A 23,536-nucleotide genomic window follows, 5' to 3' on the forward strand; every position below is an offset into this window, starting at 1 on the left:
GACTTTTATAATATAACGTTTGGTTTTTGAAGTTTTATGTGTATGTTCGAGTTTTGTGAAAAGTTTACCAGTTGTTTTCAAGTTATTTTCTTTGGACAGACCAGATGCACCAACACATTTTAAAGACTTTTAACAACCAGGGTCATATATATGAATCAACGATCATCGTCACTGACTTCATTTTAAAACCATAGATTTGACATCATGCTTCTGAAGTGTTTGTGTAGTTATTTTATTTGTTTACTTGCATGAAGGTTTGACAACGTGTGTGAATACAATGTTTGTAAGAAACGTTTCTTTGAGTGTTTCGTCGATGTCACCCGATGCCAAAAAAAAAAAACTTTATTGAAAGAATACCAAACAATATTAACAACTTGGAAACACGATGACCAAGATTCCATTAAAAAAAAAAAACAGTTGCCGAACCTATTATCAACAAAATAAATGTCACTTTCATTTGGAGTTCCTTGAAGTCGGACGTCCTCCACGCTTCGTCAGCTCTCGGTCAGTGGCCATAACTGTACGACTGAGGGCGACAGAAAGGGAGGGAATTAATTGGTCATTTCATCCGTTTTTTAATATTTTTTTAATGTTATAAAATTATACTAGTAATGAAACTTTCAGTCATGTCGATCATCGAGTTCTTTAAAGCAGGAGTCGCCAACGATTTTTGCACCATAGTCCGGTTCTACTTTCAGATCTATTCATGGTCAGGCTCTTAGGTTTTAAGTAAGTACTTTTGATACAGAACTCTGCAGCGAAAATTCTGACCCGCTCAAGTAGAAGAACTCACATTTCTCCGATCCTTAAAACTCTTCACTGGCTGCCAGTTTATTTCAGGATCAACTTTAAAATTCTGGTTCTTACTTTCAGATCTATTCATGATCAGACCTTCCATCAGTGATCTGATCCAGCCTTACACCCTAGCTCGGCTCTGAGGTCTGTGGATCAGAATCTACTGATGGTTCCTGAACATGGATCAGGACCAGAGGAGAGAAATCCTTCCAGGCTGTTGCTCCTAAGCTTTGGAACAATCTTCCTCTCTCTCTGTGTTTGATGGATCTATTGACTCTTTTTAAGAAACATCTTAAGACCTTTTTATTTGTTCAGGCTTTTCCTTGATTTTTCTGTAACTCCTGTGTTGTTCTCAGTATTATCTTGACCTTTTAAAGTATATACTTTATTGAATATTGTTTTAATTGTTTAAGTGCTTTGTGACCCTGGTCTTGAAAAGCGCTATATAAATAGAAAGTACTTACTTACTTGTATTCACAGACCGACCCCCGGCATAAATGTACATCTTAGTCTAATCTTTGTTTTCTTCATTCATTTTGAATAGTTTATTTTGTGTAAACTTGACTAGAAACAAGCGTCTTGTGTCATTGTGAGTCATAGAGTTAAAGCTCCCATAAAAGTTCACATTTGTTTTTCCTCTACGACGCCTCAAATCTCGAAAAATAATTCCAGTTGTCAAACTACTGACTTCATTCGGGAGAGTTCCTGGATCAGGCCGCAGACCAGCCCTGTGGCGTCTTCGATGCATTCGGCCGAGCCGGAACTCCCGTCATTCGACACGTCTTCCTCGCTGCAAGTAGAAGGTCTGAGGAGAGAACTTAAGTCTTCATCACCCAAACACCTTCATGCTTACGTCCATGACAGGTCGTTCAGCTGCGAGTCTGATATGTCGGGATCTCCTTCTGGGCCGAACTGCTCGCGGGTTTCTTTCTGGAGATCATCTGTGTTCGTAGCAGGACTACAGCCTGGTTTGTCTTCAGGATTCTGCAGGACGAAGAAGTTTGAACTTTACACGAGGCAGTGGTTGGCACGATCGCAGCAAGAAGGTTGAAGGTTCATTTCCCCTCACGGAACACAGCTATCCAGCGGTGATGGCTGGTGTGAGGCAAGACGTTGTGTTCCACCGTGTACGCTAGAGGCGTCGGGTAAAGGAAAGGGCCAGATCTCAGTAGAAGCTGTTGACCATAAAACTCCGCTTTTCATCAAGGATTTAGCCTCTGGTACATGTTTTACGGTGACTTAAAGACACAAGGATGTGGGTTGCAGTTGAGCGCTGCAAATGGATCAAGTATTTCAACATTTGTGACTGTAAACTTCAAGGGCAATATTTTAGTAGGAATTCGTAGTTGCTTCTATTAAAGTTTCTATTATTGGCGCAGATTTCCTGTATGCAAATGGAATACTTGTAGATGTGACTAACCAGCGTTTGATTCATGCAGTCTTCATGCAGTGCGTTACTGTTGTGTTATCCGTTTTATCTTTCCCTTTAAAATATATACTTTATTGAATATTGTTTTGATTGTTTAAGCGCTTTGTGACCCTGGTCTGGAAAAGCGCTATACAAGTGGAAATTACTTACTCACTTACTTATCTACGCAGATGCCACACGCTTACTTTTTAGCTGGTGGCGACGTTTACCAGCGTTTACTTTCTGATTTTTCCATCACTTACTAAACCCGCTTTTGCGGCCTTCGTTGCTCTGAACGATGTACAACATTTTTGCATGTGCACGTCGTCTTGAAGTTTTGCCACTTCGCAACTTCACATGATGCCTGAAGCGGATGGTTCATGGTGACCATGTGGTCGACTATCGCCGTTTAAATGAAGTCACTTCACACGACCGTTATCCTGTCCCGCACATTCAGGATTTTTTTACGCCCCTGGCCGGCGCTAGTGTTTTCCAAAGTGAATCCCAAGACCACAGTGATAACCCTGCAAAATGTCAATTTGGTTTTGGGGTAATTGATTTTTATTGGGCCATCCTGTTTTGGCAGAAAGTGCTGAATTTCGCTGCAGAACCCGACCAAAGTGCTGCAAGAGTTTTTGTGCATGGTGAATTCCTACAACCGTTTTCTCCCTCATGCTGCCCAACTCCTGCAACCCTGTACGAAGCACTGGGCAAGAAGGGTGCTAAAGATCCTGTTGACCGGACTCCAGAGCGAACCCAGGGTTTTAGATTTGGCAAAATCTGCCTCGGCTAGCGTAACCCTTCTAGCAAACCCTGACATCTGATGCATGAGACATAGCTGTAGGGTCTGTTGCGCAAACTTCAGGAGACTAAGCGCAGGTACAGTGGGAACTAGGACCTGAGGTGGCCTCTCACCCATAACTTTTTTTTTTAAAATATATATTACCACAATATTTAGATATATATTTGAATGATTTAAAAGAAAATCACTTTTTTAATATAGAAGTTATCGAATGTAAGTATTAAAATATATTAAATGCTTACAAAAAGTCTTCTGGTGTGATTGATATACTTCTATAAACGCCCACCTCTCTTGACATGTCGGAACCATCTTCATTGATCTCTTTAACTGTGTCATCTTGTAAGGAAACCGTTCTGTTGTCATCAATCTTCTCCTCGGCTGCAGGTATATCAATGCAGGACTCGAGACTTCCTGTCATTTCCTCCTTGATCTCCACCGGTGCTTCTGGTTTTGTTTCATCCGTTTCTCCGAGACAAAGATCCTTGTTTTGATCCTCACTGGAAGGTTTTACATTTGAATCCGTAAGGTTTCCGGCAGGAATACAGACATTGCCGTCGCCTCCATTCTCCATCCTGTATGTGGATTAATAAATAAGAATTTAAGATTCCATACCCTTTATTCATGAATTATAATAATGATCTACCTCACATGGGTCACATTCAAGGCCTGGGGACCAAACCTGTCATTTAATGCAATGAAGCCTGCCTGAGGTTGACTCAAACCAAAGTAGATGAATGTTCATCTTGATATTGTGACCTATACATATGCCAGTGTTTAAGATATAACAGGGAGCAGAGGTTATAAGTAAGTAAGTAAGTAATTTATATTTATATAGCGCTTTTGATACAGAACTCTGCAGCGAGAATTCTGACCCGCTCTAGTAGAAGAACTCACATTTCTCCGATCCTTAAAACTCTTCACTGGCTGCTAGTTTCTTTCAGGATCAACCCTTAAAATTCTGGTTCTTACTTTCAGATCTATTCATGGCTCCTCCTTCCATCAGTGATCTGATCCAGCCTTACACTCCAGCTCGGGCTCTGAGGTCTGTGGATCAGAATCTACTGATGGTTCCTCGCACACGGTTCAGGACCAGAGGAGAGAAATCCTTCCAGACTGTTGCTCCTAAGCTTTGGAATGATCTTCCTCTCCCTCTGTGTTTAAAGATCTACTGACTCCTTCAAGAAACATCTTAAGACTTTCTTATTCGTGCAGGCTTTTCCCTGATTTTCTGGGACACCTTACTTACCTATAGATATCAACAATTACACAGAGACTTTCAGTAACAGTAAAACTGCTTTCGAAGGGAGATTGAGCTCTCAATATTGCAATTCAGGTAAAAGAAAGTATAGTAAATATACTTTTTTTTGGCGCCTTAAACGAATAAAAATGTTGGCTTGACACCCCTGATCTCCTTCCAAGAATAGGAATATATTCTTATTCTGTGCTGCATCTCATCTGACTTAGGCGTTGACAATAAGAGGGATACATATATGTGAAGATATACATATATATAAATTCACTTTAATCGTGTTTTCATGTATATTTTCTTACCTTTCGAGTGAGTCTCTCTCACTGTTCTGCTGAATGAAATCTGTCCTTGTAGTTTCCGGGTCAGCCGGTGGGTCAGATTCTGTCACATTTTCTTTTATGTTTTTACTTTTCTCCCTTTTTATCACGTTGCACATGCCCATTCTTCTCTTCTTGGGTGGTTGTCCACCTGTTTCTTCTTTTTCTTCGCAAGGCAACTCTTGTTCTTCACCCTTTGTTTCGTGTATGGTTTCCAGCTCTTGTTGAATCTCCGGTGGATCGTCCGCTTTTACATCGACACTACGATCATTTCCAACCCAAGCTTCCTGATTATTTGTGATGTTGGAATCGACATTTAGATAGATACCATTTTCTTCTTTTTGCTGTTCGATTTCCTTTATTCCACGCAACAATGGAGCAGACTCAGTGATAGGAATGAGTTCTGGAATTTCTTCCTCAGATTCACCCTACATAGATGGTATTCATTTATAGGACACATAAACACAAACTAATCAAACAGTTGAATAGTCTTCTTAAATAAATACCATATTGTTGATCTCATCGGTTGAACAAGCCATTTTGGTTGCGTTGGTGAAGAAGTAGACTTCCAACTTCTGATAAAAAAAAACAACAATATCAAATCAAATTATCAGTATTCATCCCATTCGTTCTAATTTTCAAGTACTATTAAACTATTTTAAATCAGTCTATTGTTTTTTTTAAAGCATATATATTTAAAAAATGTGTATTTAAACATTATTCGACAAACAAATAAGCACGTCTAATAAATTAACTGCTTTACGTTAATGTAACTTCCTACCGTCAGTTAAACAGTCAAAGTACAAATGTTCACGGTCAGAATGAAATGTATTTTGTTATTTACAATTCTATAACTGTAAAAAATAATATTTATAAACTCACTGTTAGAAACCGCGGTCGCTACTGGTTGAGCAGATGCTTTTACGTCACACGTTGGGCGTAACTCGACTTGCCGTAAAGTGCTGTGGCCGTTGCTATTGGCGACGGAATGTAGGAAGTGAATTGTTCGGCTTGTCTTTGACATATTGAAACAAAACAAACCCGATTCTTCACGTTTAGCGAAATAAAACCAGTTTTGACGCAGAAGTGAATGACTTATTTAAACCGTAAGACGAGTGTTCGCTGACGTGGATTGACAAGGTAAACAACCAGTCCTACTGTTTTGACTTTCATAAACTCCAAGCTGTCATAAAACGATAAACTTGCACTGTTTTAACTTTTAATGTATAATATACAGCAAAGTACATTCGTTTCTAGAGTTGACCAGTACCACGTTTACTTACTTTATCTTACTTTAACTGTAACTAATGTAATGTTTTAGTGGGTATGAAGATCTTTACGTGTAAAAAGAAATATATTTGACGATTTGTGTCAACTTCTAGAACAACAAGAAAAATAAAAATAAAACAAATGAATGCTGCCTGACAGTGTTTATGTCTCATGTCAAGTGCTGAGTCACTGAATGAATTCACTGAATTGTCAGACAACACGTGAGAATAAAACAACCATGTTTATTTACACTTGTTCAATTTAAAATCTAAAGAAAGCGTTACTTTTCAAAAATAAACAAATACAAATGTGTTTTGTGTGAATGTTAAAAGCAGTTATTTCGAATATATTAAATCCAGTCAATGCCACATTTCTTTTATAATTCTCACATGTCGGAGTCGGCAGATATGGTCTTAATTCATGTCCTAAAAAGTGTTGCTAATATAAAAGCAGTGGTATCGGTTTAATCTGGAAAGTTATAAAGTTTGAGATAAAATCACTAGAGAATGTTTGTTAAGCCGGGGAGGTTAAGAGGCGGAGCAATTTGTCTTTCCAAGGTTGTTAACTTGCATGAAATATTAGCATCAATAAATAAAGGATCCAGACTTAAAAGTTTCTTGCAAACTACTGACTTCCACTTGCACTTGAAAATTGAATGGGTCATTTATGAAAACAGAAGGGTGTAACCATTTATTTTAGGGTCATTTTAATAGTTACATTTTAGATTTATTTGATATAAAAAAATGTGTCTAGTGTTAATAAGCTTTTGTCTTTATCTTTTTTTAAGCCTAGTCAATGAGTCGCAGTCGGAACCCCCAAAACCGGGGCCAAGGGGCAGCACGGGCCAAACAGGTAACTCGTATATTTCAATAAAATCAGTTTCAAAACATAAAATAAGAAGTTAAATATCTTCAGTAACAAGATAGTCTAGTGTTCGATGCACTTATTATAAGAGAACGGGAAGGTGAAGGTGCCAATTGGTTTTTCCTCTTTTTATAATCTGTCAGATGGGTCTGCTGCTGGACCTAAACCCTGACGGAGGGATGGATGATGTCGGAAATGATGCTGATCTTGAGGCAGAACTACTCAAGCTTGTTGGTGGAGGTGAGAAGCCCCAGAAAAAGAAAGAAGTGGGGAAAGGTGAGAAAGGCTTAATTCCCTTCATTGCTTGTGACAATCGTTGAACAGGCATGACTTCTGAGGTGGTTCAGTAAGATCATCATTATTGACGTCGTGTGTGTAGCTCCTGTTGCCATGGCTGAAATCGAGCGAATGGCGGCTCTTTGCATGAAAGACCTGGACGATGAGGATATGGACGATGAAGACTTGGAGGACGATGAAGACCTCCTGGTAAAACCATTCCATTGTTCATGTGAAGCTTGCATGTGTGATTCTTACAGTCTCTTGTCACCAAAATTGAGCTCCACCTGACCAGTGTTTGTGAACACAGGCCGAGTTGAACGATGTTCTGGAAGATGCTGATGGGGACATTCCAGACACCAGACCTCCAGCCGTCACTCCGAGCGTTCCTAAAAAGCCAGCACCATCCCATAGTTCCCCCGCCAGCGCCCCGACTGGTGCAGCCAGTGTGGAGTCGCTGCTGGTGGAGCGCGTAGAAATGTACCAGCTGGCCATCGCTAATGCGAAGGCTTCTGGGGAGTCCAGTAAAGTCCGAAGATTTGAACGAGGTTTGAAGGTGAAAAAACTACGTTTCTGTCCATTACTTTGAGAGTTGAATGGTTGAGATTAACTTTTCAAATGTTGAAACTTGATGTTTTTTTATTTAATTATTTTTTGGAATAATTAAATGTTATAATTATATATATTATATATATATATATATATATATATATATATTTAATCTATATTAGAAGGTTCAATATTTTTTTTGTTTTAATAATACAATTTTCAAAATCGAATATTTTCAAAATCATCAACCTTTCAGCCAATCATGTGCCGCACAGACGGTCACATGACTACATAGAAGTGGCTCAGTAAACCTCTGGTATTGACTTGGGGCGCTATTATGTTAATGTTTTTTATATTAAATGTAAAAGGGTAGCAATTGTACATGTATATTTTTATTTTTGGAATTGAAATATCAAACTAAATGTTCATATTTTTAACATTTATTTTGATATTTCAATTCTAATAATAAAAATATTAACCATTTTTAATTCATTTATTTAAAAAAGCTCAATAAATTCAACCTTTCAATATAGAAATGATACTGAAAATAACGTTTAAATAAATTAAATTCTTGAAAAAAGTTTTAACATTTCAAATGTTAAATTTAACCAATAAATATTATGATGATCTTCCATATATTTGTGTATATATTTGTGTTGACAATCCTTCATTTGTAAACGACAGACACTGCAGTCGATGTTGGCGTCTGCCAGGAAAGGAAAGCCCGTCAAGCAGGAGGAGATCCCGCCTCCCGTCGCTCTCGGCGTGAAGCGCGACACGGAACCAGAAGTCGTCCATGAACGACAGCCTCCAGAACCAACGCTGGCACCGTCTCCTCCCGTGAATCAGAAGCCTCTCCGCGAGTCTGCACCGACTGCTTCTAACACCAAGCCACTCCATCTGACCCCACCCCAAAAACCCACTGTTGCACTCACACCTGACACTCCTGCCATCTCCCCTCTCACTCCAAACCAGTCGCACGATGGACTCTCGGGTTAGAAGACGTTGACCCTTCAGACATAGTTTTTTTTCTTTTCGTTACCGAGAGATTTTATCTGCTAAATTTTGCCTGTGATTCCAGACGTGAAGCAGGCGGTTTTGTCCCGGCAGAGAGAATACAAAATGGCAGCCCTTAATGCCAAACACATTGGAGATATTGACCAAGCCAAGAAGAACTACATCATCGCCAAGGTCAGAGATGCAGTAAAAACTAAGTTTGTGATTGAAATTTTATCCAAAATAAGAATATTGTTTTTGATTTTTTTTAATCAATGCAGAAGTTGGACTCCGTCATTGAAGAGTTGGACAGAGGTGAAGCGGTTGATCTGGACTCTTTACCGCCACCGCCTGGTGAGTATTTGGACTACAAATGTATTTTTCTTCATTTAACTTCCTCTTTAGAAGTAGATCAGTGCCATCAAAATATTAAATAGTAGAAATTAACATTTTATACCACTTAATATTTTCTGAATAATGGAATGTAATGATGTCTTTTTTTAAAGGGTAGAATTATTGGAACGATCTTCCTCTCCCTCTGTGTTTGATGGATCTACTGACTCCTTCAAGAAACATCTTAAGACTTTTTTATTTGTTCAGGCGTTTCCTTAATTTTCTAGAACTCCTGTTGTGTTATCAGTTTTATCTTGATCTTTAAAGTATATACTTTATTGAATATTGTTTTGATTGTTTAAGCGCTTTGTGACCCTGGTCTGGAAAAGCGCTATACAAATATAAATTACTTACTTACTTACTATTTTTATTGAATTAAATATAATTCATATATTTAAAGGTTTTATTTAAAAAAACAAAAAAAAAAGAAGTGTTTTTTGTTGTCTGGTGGAACTTATACCTACATTTTTATATTGAACTTAAAAACCTACCAATTGAAAATATTTTTATTTATTTGTTTTAATGGTTTTCCTAAAATGTCTAAAATAGGAGACTAGAGGGATGAGAATGTGTTTCTAAAGGTTGGCGACCCCTTCTCTAAACTAACCCTCTTTACATCTGACTCCTCTATTGGAGTTTATTCATTTTCCCCATTTATAATCCAACAACGATCACATATTATAGATTAATTTCTCTACTTTAAACTCCGCATTACACTTTAACTATCTGTATTTCTTCCCTGCTTTAATGAGGAAAACAATTATCCACCTCTTATTTTAATGTTCTTAAACTCTTGTCCTCTCAGGGGATGTCGCCGCAGTACAGTCGTCTCCTCCTCCCACTCAGGCCGCTGCTCCTGCTGCTCCTGCTGCTCCTGCACCTCAGCAGGCAGAGAAAGCCGGTGAGATGGCACCACCTCCGTTGTCGTGTGTCTTGTTGAATTTTAAAGTACATGTGTCGTTTTCAAAGAACTGCAAGCGCCGACCAACGTGGCCGAAGCTCTGCAGCAGAGGATGGACATCTACAAGTCGGCGGCAGAGGCCGCCAAGAGCAAAGGAGACGACAGGAAATCTCGCATGCATCTTCGCATAGTCAAAGTTGGTTGAATCTTTACTCTTGTTTACTAAAAACCAAACATATTCACTCTCTTCTCGTCCTCTCTCAGCAATATCAAGACAGCGTGAAAGCTCACAAAGCTGGACGACCCGTCAACTTGACCGATCTTCCAATACCACCAGGCACGAGATAACACAATCACAGGGAGTGTCACAGCAGCGGCTCCTTTTTATTTAAGACGATTCTCTCGGCAGGTTGTCCCCCGCTCAAGGGCTCGGAGAATGAACAGCAGGACTTTATGGGTGTCCTGGAGAACGCGATGAAACTCGTCAATCAGGACCCAGATGCTGAGGGCGACGAGGAGGAGGATCCAGCGAGAGCTGCCAAGGTAAAAGGACGAGCAGAAATGTAACGATGGACGGACAATTATCACCCAACATTATTAAATCATCAATGTTCTCACAGGGTCAAACTTATGGCACTATTTTGGATCAACGATATACAATAAAATCAATTTTCTAACTCACTAAAAAACATGCACACAACACAGGCGTTGTTGCAGATAAACTGAATTTGTAATTACTTACTGAATTTTGATCAAATAAAACTCCTCAATGTCTTCCAGGAAATCATTCAAAAACCTATTTTAATTCTCAACATTCATACACTTATAAAAGATACAGTACACATAAGACCTGGGAAAAGGGCGGCCCGGGGGCTACATGCGGCCTTTTTCCTGTGTTCATGTGGCCCTCATAAGATCAAAGTATGATCATGTTGAAGTTCCTTTGATAGCTGACTAACAATTTTATTTTGTATTCATTTAACCATATTAAGACACCATAACATTTAAAAAAAAAAAAATGTTTCACACTCTTTTTTTCTACCTTTGTTTTTCCATCAAATTAATATTTAATTTAGGTTTTCTTTTTCTCTCTTTGCTATAAGAGGCATAATCACACCTTTTTTATTTCAAATGTTTTTTCCCTTCTTTATATTGACATGACGGCCCCTTAAAACAGTCATGGTATATAAAGTAGCGCCTGAAGGAAATGTAATCGCACACCCCTGGTGTACATCTGAGGTGTAGATGTTATATATTATTTATTTATAACTAAAAATAATATTTGAGAGCCAGTATAAATGTTTAAATCCTTCAGTAATGACTAAGAGTGAATCACTTTTGATATTTAGGATTAAGCTTAATATAGAACCATCTTTAAATATCCCTTTTCTTATATTATGATGGCAGGATATTTTATTATTATTATTATTTTGCTCTGTTTGTTTAATCTTATTTCTGTTTCTACTGTGAACTTACCGCTGTGACAACTCAGATTTCCCCACTGTGGGATGAATGAAGGAAAATCTTATTTAACCTGTCGTTCTTATTTAAAATGTGAATGAAATGAGCTTCATTTGAGAAGCGTCTTGTGTTTCCCTGAGAGAAAAAGCCCCTCAAGTTATTATGAAAAGGAGGTTTTGCCGTTTCTTTCTGACCACTGCAGTCACGTCTTTTAATAAAGAATATTGTTGTTTTTTTAATCAGTCATTTTCTTCCCTTTTCTGTAGTGTGTGCATTAAAAAAATAAGTATTAGTAGTTATTGTCTTGTTATAAAATGTTTATTGTTGTGGATATATTTAGAATTATTTATAATATATCCTAAAATGATGTATTATTTCTCCTTTTTTGTTTTATTTATTATTGCTATTATTGTTTTAATATATGTACTGAATGTCCTAATATGTGTAGGTACTGCTAGAAACCTCAAATTTCCCCAATGTGGGAAAGATGAAGGAGAGGAATATCAATCGATATGTCAGTTAGTTTTTTACATTAAGAAAGTATAAAGTCTTAATCACGATCAAATGATGCAAGAAAACCCAAACAAATAATTCATGAAAATCCAGAAAAAGCCGTTTGATTCGTCCGGTCGTGTGATTGCAGCCTGCAGCTCGTCCACCTGCTCAGAAAGCAAAGTCTCCTGCAGCTCAAGAAACGATTTCAATCGCAAAGCCAGGAACTAAAGGTGACTTTTTAATCAGTTCAACCTTTTTTTAGTAAGAATTTCTTGAGCTTGTTTTAGGTTTTCATCTCTAACCGTTTTCCCAACCGATCCTCTTCAGCCCAGGGGCAGATAGATTTCCTGCTGCTGAAGCGCCAGGCGTTCACGCGAGCTGCTCTCCGCTCAAAGCAACTGAAGGTGAGTCTCTTCTATCACGAGCGCCTCCCGAAGATCTGTTCTTCTCTGTGACGCCTTCTTGGTCTTGTTTCCAAGGACATGTCGGCTGCAGCGCAGCACCTGAGGCACGCCAAAGGACTGGACCCCATGATCACCGCCGCCAAGTCGGGCCTTCCTGTCGATATCACCAAGGTTGTAACTGCAGTAATCGTGTTTTTATCACAGTTCTTTACATCTCATTGAAACTCTTAATAGTTACAATCTTGACGTGTGTGTGGCATGAGTGGCATCAAGAGAACACTCGAATAAAAGGATGAGTGAAATAGTTCACCTTTAGTTGTATAACTAAAAAGAAAATCCCTTTAAAAACACATTTTTGGAACTTAACCCTTTGGGTCAATGTGAACCGAAGGCCTGAAAACAAATGTGTGCATATCCCTTTCTGGAGGCCAGAAAGGTTGTTCACTGTGACCCAGATATAACACAAGGGATACCTCAAACACATTTGTTTTTGTGCCTTTGGGTCACCTTGACCCAGAGATAAAACAAGGGATTTTTGAGGGGTTACTGAGTTAAGCTGCCTTTAATTAACGCAACAATTCATTTTTTCCACATAAATTGTTATAATTGAAAATATTGAATTATTTATTCCAGTTTGAATTGATAGTAAAATGAAATTCAAGTTAAATTCCATCTATTACTCTTTTTGGTACGTTTTTCCTTTTATACCAACATTTTTATATTGTATTTAGAGGCAACAAATTAAAAAAAAATAAAGAATTGATAATTTATTCGTGGAATAAAATATCAAACTCTATATGTCGAAATGTATTGTAAAAATATTTGACTTTATAAATTGTAATTATTCAATGTTGAAGTTATTTATAAATAATCACTGAACAACATCATGAAAAATATCCATATAGCACTTTACCAGAACACATTAACTTTGACTTGATAATAACCAAAACATTATAATAAACCTCTCTTCAAAACCTGCTTTAGTCTGGAGAGTAAAAATAACGAGTGTTAAAGATGCATCTTTACATTCCCGCAGGTTCCTGCAACTCCGTTTAGCGAGAATGAATTCTCGTTCGGTCGTTCCCGCTCCTCTCCTCACTCCGCTCGCACCAGCGAACAGTTCCACGGCCTCATGGAACTTTTGAAGAAGCAGCACGAGGTCGACAACGTTTTTTTGTTCTTCTTTTGACTTTCTTCAACTGAAAAAACTAACTTTCTTTTGTCTTCGGTTCACAGAAATGTTTCAATAACTCCCAGGAGTTCACAAGATTAGGGAACGTCGTCGAAGCTCTCAAGTGAGGATTCTTTACATCCCCATTATTAAGTCGACTGTTTTTAAAACAGTTCATTCGTGTGTGATTTCCTTGTTTTGCTCCTCGCTGCAGGTGCGAGCGACTTATCGAGGAGTGTAATAAAAACCTGGAGATCTTGAAGAACGCCTACTCTAAAGGTCAACCTGTTCCCAAGTGTCGCACCGAGGAGAGAACCTTCAACTCGGTCAAGTCAGTCACTTTTGTGTTGAGAATCAATACCAGTTGCATCTAAATAAACCTAAAATAACCTTTGAATTTGAGACGTTAACTTTTGTTGTAAAACTGAGAATGATTTGAAATAATGTTGTTTTTTTTATTTATTATCATTTATTAAAACGTTTATTAAAACATTATTCATTTATTATATTTAAATCATTGTTTTTTATTTATAGCCACAGTATTACAAAAGTATTTTTTAGAAAGTACATGCTAAAATGATTAAACTATTTATTATTATTTTTTAATTATAGCCACAGTTATTTAAAAAAATATATTAAAAATTATTTTTTAGAAAGTACATTCTAAAATGATTTAACTATTTATTATTATTTTTTAATTATAGCCACAGTTATTTAAAAAAATATATTAAAAAGTATTTTTTAGAAAGTACATGCTAAAATGATTTAACTATTTATTATTTTTTAATTATAGCCACAGTTATTTAAAAAAAATATATTAAAAAGTATTTTTTAGAAAGTACATTCTAAAATGATTTAACTATATATTATTATTTTTTAATTATAGCCACAGTTATTAAAAAATATATATTAAAAAGTATTTTTTATAAAGTACATTCTAAAATGATTTAACTATATATTATTATTTTTTAATTATAGCCACAGTTTTTAAAAAAAATATATTAAAAAGTATTTTTTAGAAAGTACATTCTAAAATGATTTAACTATTTATTTTTTTAATTATAGCCACAGTTATTTAAAAAAATATATTAAAAAGATTTTTTTAGAAAGTACATTCTAAAATGATTTAACTATTTATTATTATTTTTTAATTATAGCCACAGTTATTTAAAAAAAATATATTAAAAAGTATTTTTTAGAAAGTACATTCTAAAATGATTTAACTATATATTATTATTTTTTAATTATAGCCACAGTTATTTAAAAAAAATATATTAAAAAGTATTTTTTAGAAAGTACATTCTAAAATGATTTAACTATATATTATAATTTTTAAATTATAGCCACAGTTATTAAAAAATATATATTAAAAAGTATTTTTTAGAAAGTACATGCTAAAATGATTTAACTATATATTATTATTTTTTAATTATAGCCACAGTTATTTAAAAAAATATATTAAAAAGTATTTTTTAGAAAGTACATGCTAAAATGATTTAACTATGTATTATTATTTTTTAATTATAGCCACAGTTATTTAAAAAAATATATTAAAAAGTATTTTTTAGAAAGTACATTCTAAAATGATTTAAATATATATTATTATTTTTTAATTATAGCCACAGTTATTTAAAAAAATATATTAAAAAGTATTTTTTAGAAAGTAAATGCTAAAATGATTTAACTATTTATTATTATTTTTTAATTATAGCCACAGTTATTTAAAAAATATATATTAAAAAGTATTTTTTAGATAGTACATGCTAAAATGATTTAACTATATATTATTATTTTTTAATTATAGCCACAGTTATTTAAAAAAATATATAAAAAAGTATTTTTTAGAAAGTACATTCTAAAATGATTTAAATATATATTATTATTTTTTAATTATAGCCACAGTTATTTAAAAAAATATATTAACAAGTATTTTTTAGAAAGTACATGCTAAAATGATTTAACTATTTATTATTATTTTTTAATTATAGCCACAGTTATTTAAAAAAAATATATTAAAAAGTAGTTTTTAGAAAGTACATGCTGAAATTATTTAACTATTTATTATTATTTTTTAATTATAGCCACAGTTATTTAAAAATATATATTAAAAAGTAGTTTTTAGAAAGTACATTCTAAAATGTTTTAACTATTTATTATTATTTTTTAATTATAGCCACAGTTATTTAAAAAAATATATTAAAAAGTATTTTTTAGAAAGTACATTCTAAAATGATTTAACTATTTATTATTATTATTTTTTAATTATAATTTAATCAATATTAAGAGCAAAGGAGCAAAAAAACGAAACAAACTAGAAAAAAAAGAAAAAGAAAAAACAACATTCCTGAGGATCCAAACTTTTCCCTCTCCTGCTGCAGGATCAATGCCAACCTGGCGCCCAGCGACATGGTTCTCTACATCATCAGAGGCATCAACCTGCCAGCTCCCTCAGGTGTGTCGCCTCACGATCTAGACGCCAGCGTGAAGTTTGAGTTTCCCTTTCCCAGCTCGGTAAGAAGCAACGTTGTAGTGAGTTCTTGAACTTGTGTGTGTTTTTTTTGTGGATGGGTTTGTCTGGGATTGTGGAGGTTTTGGTGTTGTGTTTGTATGTGCGGCTGCTTGGTTGTATGGTTGTTTTATATTTGTATGTGCGGTTGTTGTAAGTAAGTAAGTAAGTAAGTAATATATATTTATATAGCGCTTTTCGAGACCAGGGTCACAAAGCGCTTTAACAATCAAAACAATACTCAAAACAGTTGTGTTTGTTTTGTGTGTGTGGTTGTTTTGTATTGGGTGTTGTGAATGTGTGTGTCGTTAATTTTGGCGTTATGTTTGTGTGTGTGGATTTTTTGGTGTTGTGTTTGTATGTGCGGCTGTTTGATTGTATGGTTGTTTTATGTTTGTATGTGCGGTTGTTGTGTTCGGGGAGTGTGTTTGTTTTGTGTTTGTGTGTGTGGTTGTTTTGTTTTGGGCGTTGTGAATGTGTGTGTCGTTGTTTTGGCGTTATGTTTGTGTGTGTGGATTTTTTGGTGTTGCATTTGTGTGTGCAGTTGTTTTTTGTTGTGTTCGTTTGTAACGTTGTTTTTGTGTTGTGTTTGTGTTAATTACTTGTGTGCATTGTCTTGTGGTTGTGTAAATATGTGTGTGTGTTGTTTTGGTATTCTGTGTGTGTGTTATTTGGTGTTGTGTGTGTAATTTTTTTGGTGTTGTACTGAAGTGTATAAACAATACAAAAACATAATCACAGTTGCGTTTGTATTTGTGTGTGTTGTTTTGGTTTTGTGTGTGTGTCTTATTGTGTGTGTGTAATTATGTTTGTGGGTTGTATTGGTTATGTTTGTAATCACGTGTGTGTTGTGCTTGTGTGTGTATAAACAATACATACACATAATTACAGTTGTGTTTGTACCTGTGTGTGTTGTTTTGGTTTTGTGTGTGTGTCTTACTGTGTGTGTGTAATTATGTGTGTGTTGTATTGGTTATGTTTGTAGTCACATGTGTGTGTTGTGTGTGTGTGTGTGTAGGAGGAGGCTCAAAGGGATAAAACCGCCACCATAAAAAACACGAGCAACCCTGAGTTCAAAGAGACGTTCAAGCTCAACATCAACCGCTCGCATCGAGGCTTCAAACGTGTGATCCAGTCCAAAGGGTTGAAGTTTGAAATCCTCCACAAAGGGTACCGTCTGCTCCCAGCTCGACTTCACGTCTGTGTGACTTCAATGGTGTCTTCTCTCTCTCTCTCTCCAGAGGTCTCTTCAAGACCGACAAGTCTGTGGGAACAGCTCAGCTCAAACTGGAGCCTCTGGAGAACCACTGTGACCTGCGAGAGATCATTGATGTAGAACTTCTGACTCGTCTCCATGCCGGCGCTCCCGTCGTAACTGTGTCTCCTCCTCAGGTGATGGACGGGCGGAAGGCCACGGGTGGGAAGCTGGAGGTCCGGGTGAAGATCCGAGAGCCGGTATCTGGAGTGGATCTTAGTCCGGTGACTGAGACGTGGCTGGTGCTGGAGCCCGTGACCTCCCTCTCTCCTCCGGAGAGACAGAAGGAACGAGTGAGTTGATGCAGGTCACAAGTCGGATGAACACTTTTTATTTCATCTTAAAATAGTTCTGACAACAAGTTTATGTTTAACATATCAGGCCTACTATAAACAAACATGTGGTTTTATTTAAATGTTCCGTTTTATTATGTGTCTTTTCAACATTTGAACTGTATTTGAGTATTTAATGGATACATTTTTGTAATGAAATTTTGTTTTTGAAGTATTGTCTTATTATCTTTAAAGATTAAATTAAATTATTTCTATATTGAAACCTGGATTTTTTTTTAATAATTTAATTTAAAGATAAATGATTTATTTTCAGAATACATTTTTTAACACATAGTTTATAATCTGATTACAATAATTATTAAATAATTTTCAAATGTATTTGTATTTTACATTTGTAGCCTTTTAAATTCAATTTTAAAAGATGTCAGTTTTATAGCAACATCATTGTTTTGAATTAATAATTAAAATAATTGAAATTTCAATATCACACTCTTTATGTAAAAAAACAAAATCATTCATAACAAGATAAATTGTAAAAAAAAAAACAACCTTTCATTATAGAAATAGTTTAATAAAATTATTCAAATAAAAATCAAATGCTTAAAAAAGTTAACAATTTCATATAAGAATGACGTGTATTTCCATAAATATTTGTCTTTTAAATCAAAATTAAATGTATATTTATTTTAAATAAAATACCATTTTAGTTCCCCTTTTTGATAATGTGATTTAAAAATCAAAACATTGTTATTTTTAGATAAAAAACGGGTCGATTTAAAAACATTCAAACACTCTTGTAGACTTTATTATCACAGCATGTTTCTACTTATTCACTCTTTTTGCTCATTAGCTTTACATCATATTTTTGACGATGTGTGTTTCTGTGCATGTTCAGGCTCCGTCTCCTCGGTCCAAACCCAGACACGAGGCGAGCGGCAGGAGCAGCCACTCGGACTCCAGCTCCCCCCACGAGTACAAACTCCACAGCTTCAGCCTCCTCAACTACGACCGGGAGCGGCTGGAGAGGAAGGTGAGGGTGTGTGTGTGTCCTGACCTCGGCTGCTCTCTGACGCTCCTGCAATCCTGAACGCAGATCTCGGACTACAAGAAGAACCGTCGCGACCCTCCGTCCGACGTCGTGCATCAGTACAAAGACGTGACCCGGAGACTCCAGTGGCAGAAGGCGCAGTTGGAACGTGGCTCGCCGGCTCTCCTCTCAGGTGCGACCCTCGACGACCCTTTCACGCCCTAATCGTCGTCTAACCCTGGACATGTGTTTCAGAGTACGAGAACGTTCTGCGACGCTTCGTACAAGGACTCACCGACTCGGTGAAGAAATACTCCAGCCAAGACAACAGGGTGAGTCACTCGACATGACTCGTCCGCTCAGGAAAATGACTCAAGTTGTGGCTTTTTGCTCTATGTTTTTGCAGCCCTCGCCAAGATCTGATGATACAGAAATATTAACTTAACTTTATTATTGATGCTGAATATCAGTGGTTTGCTTTCATCATGTAATATTATGACCGGGATGAAAATTAATTAAACACACATATGAATACATTTTATTTCAAATTACTTCACTATTTGTTTTAAAGAAAGAGCACTAGTTTCTAGATTCAACAAAGAAATGAGCAAATGTTTTCTTAATCTAATTTCTAATAATTTCTAATGTAATTTCTAAACTTATATTAACAATGACGTGCATTTACATCTCAAACAACCTGGAGCGACTTCCAACTCCTATAAGAGTGTTAAATTTGTAAACTTTAAATTGCTTTAAAGCCAATATGAGTCCAAATATCAGCTCTAAAAGCTGCTGGAGTCTGTTGCATTCTTTCTTTTTCACTCGTTGCTGCCATTTCACCGGTTTTGTTGTCAGTAAATAGTGAATGTTGCCAACTAGTGGCCGGAGGTTTAATTGCTTCACACAAATCAATGGAAAGCCGTGAATACTGTAGTGCTATTTGTTCGATAAAACATCCAATGATTTTCTTTTATGCACACACTATTGAAATATAAACCATAAAATAGCTTTGATTTCACCTCCTCCACCCCTTTAATTTAATAAATTAATTTGTATATTTGAAGGTTGAATTTCTTTTTTTTAAATGTATGGTTTTGTAAGAATGTGTGAATTTTTTTCACGCAACTTTAATATTCTAATTCCAATTATTCTGTTTTTTCCCATGTTCTTTTAAGTAGGTGTGTATCCTTTTACATCCAATATAAAATCAATACATAATGATATGATACATTTTAATAAATCGACCTTTCAGCCAATCAAGAGACACGCAGACGATCATGTGACGACGTGGTTCCAAACCAATGTTATTGTCTGGTGGCTCTATTATAGTCACATTTTATATTGGATTTAAAAGGATAGAAATGAAAATAATATTGATATTAATATATTGATTAAGAAACAATTGACATATCAAAATCTAGGTGTAAAAGAAAATACTTTTGAATTGATTTGATAATTATTTCAAATCTTAAATAACAAAAACGGTCAAAAACTCAACGTAGAGATACTTGAATTGAAATATTAATGAAAAATAATTTAATTTAATTAAAACCACCAACATTTAAATTCTAAAGAAATCCTAAATGTAACCCTTCAATATTCTGATGACACTTGAACATTCAATTCAATAGTTTTGTAATAAAATAACTTTCTATCATATTTACCCATATATTTACTACTTGACAAGTAAACGTTTATTTATTCATATAAATTGAATTGAATTAAATGTATTGATATTTATTTTTAATTTGATATTATAAAACAACTGATGTCCTTATTTGCAGCTTTTGATTGTTGTGTCGTGACAGTGTAACGACAATATCGTTGAATCTCGGTCGTCCTACTAAATTAAATGGAGGCTCTTGTTACTTCAGTTTATCTTCTCATTAGCTTCCAAACGTCCTCTCAGTACTTCAGGTGTATAGTAAAGAAAATTCTTCTTCGCCTCGGTCATTATTCTCTGTCGTGTTGACTTGTGACTGTACGTTTGTGTCGTTAGGAAGCAGCCAAGGACGCTCTCGGTCGCCTGAGGATGGTGGAGAATGAGGTGAGTCTGTTCTCAGTGTCTTCAGACGTATTGGTTTAAGTTAACATTTCAAATGTTGAAACTTTCAATTGTTGAATTGATTCCCATTTTTTAAGCATTTATTTATACCTGTGAAAAAATGCAATTCAATTATTTATATATTTTAAGGTTGCATTTTATAATAATTAATAAGAAAAATTCAAAAAATTTCACACATAGAGTTTGATATAGTTATTCCACATTTGTCACATGATCGTCTGCACGACGCATGATTGGCTGAAAGTGAATCAAGTCTCTTGTTACTCTTTTGGTATTTTCTTGTGGCTCTAGTATTCCAACATTTTATATTGAACTTAAAAGGCAATGCATTAAAAAAAAAATAATATAGAAAATTGCCTTTTTTTTTTTTTAAATAATCATATCAATTTTTTAAAAATGTTTTTAACTAAAAATACATTTAATTTAATAATAAATCACAGAGTTCTCTTGTTCTATTGCTTTATTTTTTATTTAGCTTCATTTTTAATATATATTTTTTTTACTTAGTTTTCTTCTTTTTCCATCTTCGTTTATTTACTTTACTTATTTTCCTTATCTCTTCCTTTTACTTTTTCCTCTTCTTTTTACTTTCCTCATTTGCCCCAATCTTTTTTCTATCTATTTATATTTCTTTAGCTTTTCCTTTTCCTTAATTTTCGTTTTTTACCATCCCTTCATCATTGTTTCTTTCCCTTATTTTTCCCCTTCTTTTCTCTTTGCTCCACCCCTTTCTCTGTCCTTTCTCTTTTCTTTTTTTTAGCTTTTTCTTTTCACTCCTATTATCCTTCATTCTCTTATTTTCTCCCTCATCTCTTTTTTATGCCTTAATTTCCTCCTCTTTTTTACATTTCTCCATTCCTTTCTCTGTCTTTTTTTTCCTCCTATCTTTCCTTCATTTTCTTCTTCCCCCGTCCCTTCATCATTGTTTCTTTAACTTAAAAGGCAACGCATTAAAAAAAATTCATATAGAAAATTGATTTTTATTTTTTTAATAATCATATCAATTATTTAAAAATGTTTTTAACTAAAAATACATTTACTTTATTTTTTCCAATTTTTTTTTTGAACAAGGACAAATTCATCCTTTCATAGAAATTACATTATTCAATTACTTAAAAAAAGAACAAAAGAAGATTTCAATAAAATAAACTAGCAGTAACCTTTGGTTCGAGTCAAATATTCAATATTGTGATGTCACTGATCATCTCCATACATTCCTTCAGCTGGAGTCTCTGAAGAGAAGACGTCACGACAGAAGCTGAATAAGTGGCCGACGCTCTTGTTCATTAAATCATGATCTGCGACTCTACAATCACAACCCAAAGACTTTCCCTTCAGTTCACATGTACACAGCTCTATGTGGGATCAAGGGGGGGTTAAAAATCCTATTTTTTGATGAACCAAGAATGTCCTCGAGTGTGTTGAAGTGGCGGACGTCGGCCTGTGTAACCCCTTTCCCTGCATTTTAATGTGCGCAATGATCCTAATCTAATCTGTCTGCTCCAGTGTTCACAGATTACTGTAATCTGCTCCATTTGGAGTGGTGTGATATGGGAATAAAAAAAGAAAAAAGAAAAACAGAGCTTGGGGGGCGGGAGGGGGTGCTGGAGCCGACATCCCATAATGAGGGATTAGTGTTTGTGTCACCAAGGAGACGGCAAGATCAGTCGTAGTCGCCTTTTTTTTTCTTCTCTATATCTAAGGGGGGTTAACAGCCTCCCATGAATGCGAGGCTGGCTTAGCTCCCGAAAGCTGCTTCTTTTTTCTACTCCATCAGCTTTTTCTTCACTTTCTCCGCCGTAATGCCTTCATGTCGGGCAGCAGATTATTCCACATTTGCCAGTAATGCGCCTCTTGTTTGGATTCTCTGCGACTCTTAGACAGACTTAAGCCCGATGTGCCGTCAATTAGGAAACAATTTAGAGCCGCTGCAGCTGTGACGGACAGACGCCGGCGTCTGATGTGAAGACCGGCGCCGCAGAGACGGGTCACCGTGACCGACTGTTCCTGTTGGTTCTGATCTCAAGTGCACTTCTATGGTGCCAGTCAATCATGTCGCATCCTTTGATTGACGTGTTCTCCACGACTCGACAACACTACATTTTCTTCAACGTTGGTTGGACATCAATCAAACTACGTCCTCGACCTTGAAAGCGCTGCTGACTCACAGCATGACATCATGTTGTCTCATCTCCTTCCATGTACAAGTGCATTAATCCATCCGTGGTGTTTTTATTAAATCTGTGCTTCAACATAAATGTATATAAAGTATCAAGAAACTGTATTTTAAAGGTGTGGTGAGTCTGACCTTCATGAAGGTGCTGACATCAATAAAAGGGTTAAATCACCGAGTTCTCTTTTCTATTCCTTTATTTTTATTTAGCTTCATTTTTAATATTAGTCATTTACTTTGTTTTCTTCTTTTTCCATCTTCGTTTATTTACTTTACTTATTTTCCTCATCTCTTCCTTTTACTTTTTCCTCTTCTTTTTACTTTCCTCCGTTGCCCCCATCTTTTTTCTATCCTTTATATTTCTTTAGCTTTTTCCTTTTCCTATTTTCTTTTCCTTAATTTTCTTCTTTATACCATCCCTTCATCATTGTTTCTTCCCTTCATTTCCCCTTCTTTTCTCTTTACTCCACCCCTTTCTCTGTCCTTTTTCTTTTCTTTTTTTTGGGCTTTTTCATTTCACTCCTATTATCCTTATTATTCTTCATTCTCTTATTCCCCCCATCTCTTTTTTATGCCTTAAATTCCTCTTCTTTTTTACATTTCTCCATTCCTTTCTCTGTCTTTTTTCACTTTCCTCCTATCTTTCCTTCATTTTCTTCTTCCCCCATCCCTTCATCATTGTTTCTTTATTGGTTTTTCTTAAATCAACCCATTATTCCATCCTTTTTCTCTTTTCTTTCCCTTTATTTTCTTCTTTTCCCCATTCCTTCATCATTGTTTCTTTTCCTTAATTTCCCCTTCTTTTTTCCATTTCTACATTCCTTTCTTTGTCGTTTTTCTATTCCTCTTTTTATCCCCATTGTTCCT

The 23,536-nt window shown here is 35.5% G+C and overlaps 2 protein-coding genes across 3 annotated transcripts; one reads left to right on the top strand and one right to left on the bottom strand.

Annotated features, from left to right (window-relative positions):
- Positions 1-24: 24 nt before the first annotated feature.
- Positions 25-5,483, bottom strand: LOC148089317 (uncharacterized). 2 transcript variants are annotated; one of them, XM_087783505.1, is made up of 8 exons: positions 5,454-5,483; positions 5,078-5,146; positions 4,900-4,999; positions 4,557-4,818; positions 3,292-3,577; positions 1,649-1,779; positions 1,484-1,585; positions 25-526 (listed from the first exon to the last, which is right to left on the bottom strand). In XM_087783505.1, exons 2-8 carry the CDS (start codon positions 5,108-5,110, stop codon positions 454-456), a joined length of 987 nt encoding a protein of 328 aa, XP_087639631.1. In that variant the 5' UTR covers positions 5,111-5,146; positions 5,454-5,483; the 3' UTR covers positions 25-453. The 2 variants fall into 2 exon arrangements, with proteins under 2 accessions (XP_087639631.1, XP_087639621.1); XM_087783495.1 differs by having other exon boundaries at positions 4,557-4,999.
- Positions 5,484-5,558: 75 nt separating this feature from the next.
- cc2d1a (coiled-coil and C2 domain containing 1A) lies at positions 5,559-22,844 on the top strand. The gene is made up of 27 exons (XM_087805583.1): positions 5,559-5,711; positions 6,628-6,692; positions 6,848-6,980; positions 7,084-7,190; positions 7,291-7,536; positions 8,214-8,523; positions 8,611-8,720; positions 8,807-8,879; positions 9,724-9,819; positions 9,888-10,015; positions 10,084-10,156; positions 10,229-10,362; positions 11,924-12,005; positions 12,103-12,179; positions 12,255-12,350; positions 13,216-13,338; positions 13,416-13,474; positions 13,565-13,681; positions 15,729-15,861; positions 16,875-17,026; positions 17,098-17,188; positions 17,249-17,404; positions 18,300-18,434; positions 18,498-18,624; positions 18,687-18,763; positions 20,431-20,478; positions 21,720-22,844. Exons 2-27 carry the CDS (start codon positions 6,636-6,638, stop codon positions 21,756-21,758), a joined length of 2,979 nt encoding a protein of 992 aa, XP_087661709.1. The 5' UTR covers positions 5,559-5,711; positions 6,628-6,635; the 3' UTR covers positions 21,759-22,844.
- The last annotated feature ends 692 nt before the right edge of the window (positions 22,845-23,536 follow it).

This window comes from Callionymus lyra, chromosome 1 (genome assembly GCF_982586985.1).
Source record: "Callionymus lyra chromosome 1, fCalLyr1.hap1.1, whole genome shotgun sequence".
Classification (NCBI taxonomy): domain Eukaryota; kingdom Metazoa; phylum Chordata; class Actinopteri; order Syngnathiformes; family Callionymidae; genus Callionymus; species Callionymus lyra.

Coding starts and splice junctions, on each gene's coding strand:
- LOC148089317 (XM_087783495.1), bottom strand. CDS start 5,110: ATGGCTTGTTCAACCGATGAGATCAACAATATG. Junction 5,000..5,077: donor CCGATGAGATCAACAATATG/GTATTTATTTAA, acceptor CCATCTATGTAG/GGTGAATCTGAGGAAGAAAT. Junction 1,586..1,648: donor CTGAACGACCTGTCATGGAC/GTAAGCATGAAG, acceptor TTCTACTTGCAG/CGAGGAAGACGTGTCGAATG.
- cc2d1a (XM_087805583.1), top strand. CDS start 6,636: ATGAGTCGCAGTCGGAACCCCCAAAACCGGGGCCAAGGGGCAGCACGG. Junction 8,524..8,610: donor GTCGCACGATGGACTCTCGG/GTTAGAAGACGT, acceptor CTGTGATTCCAG/ACGTGAAGCAGGCGGTTTTG. Junction 13,475..13,564: donor AACGTCGTCGAAGCTCTCAA/GTGAGGATTCTT, acceptor TCCTCGCTGCAG/GTGCGAGCGACTTATCGAGG.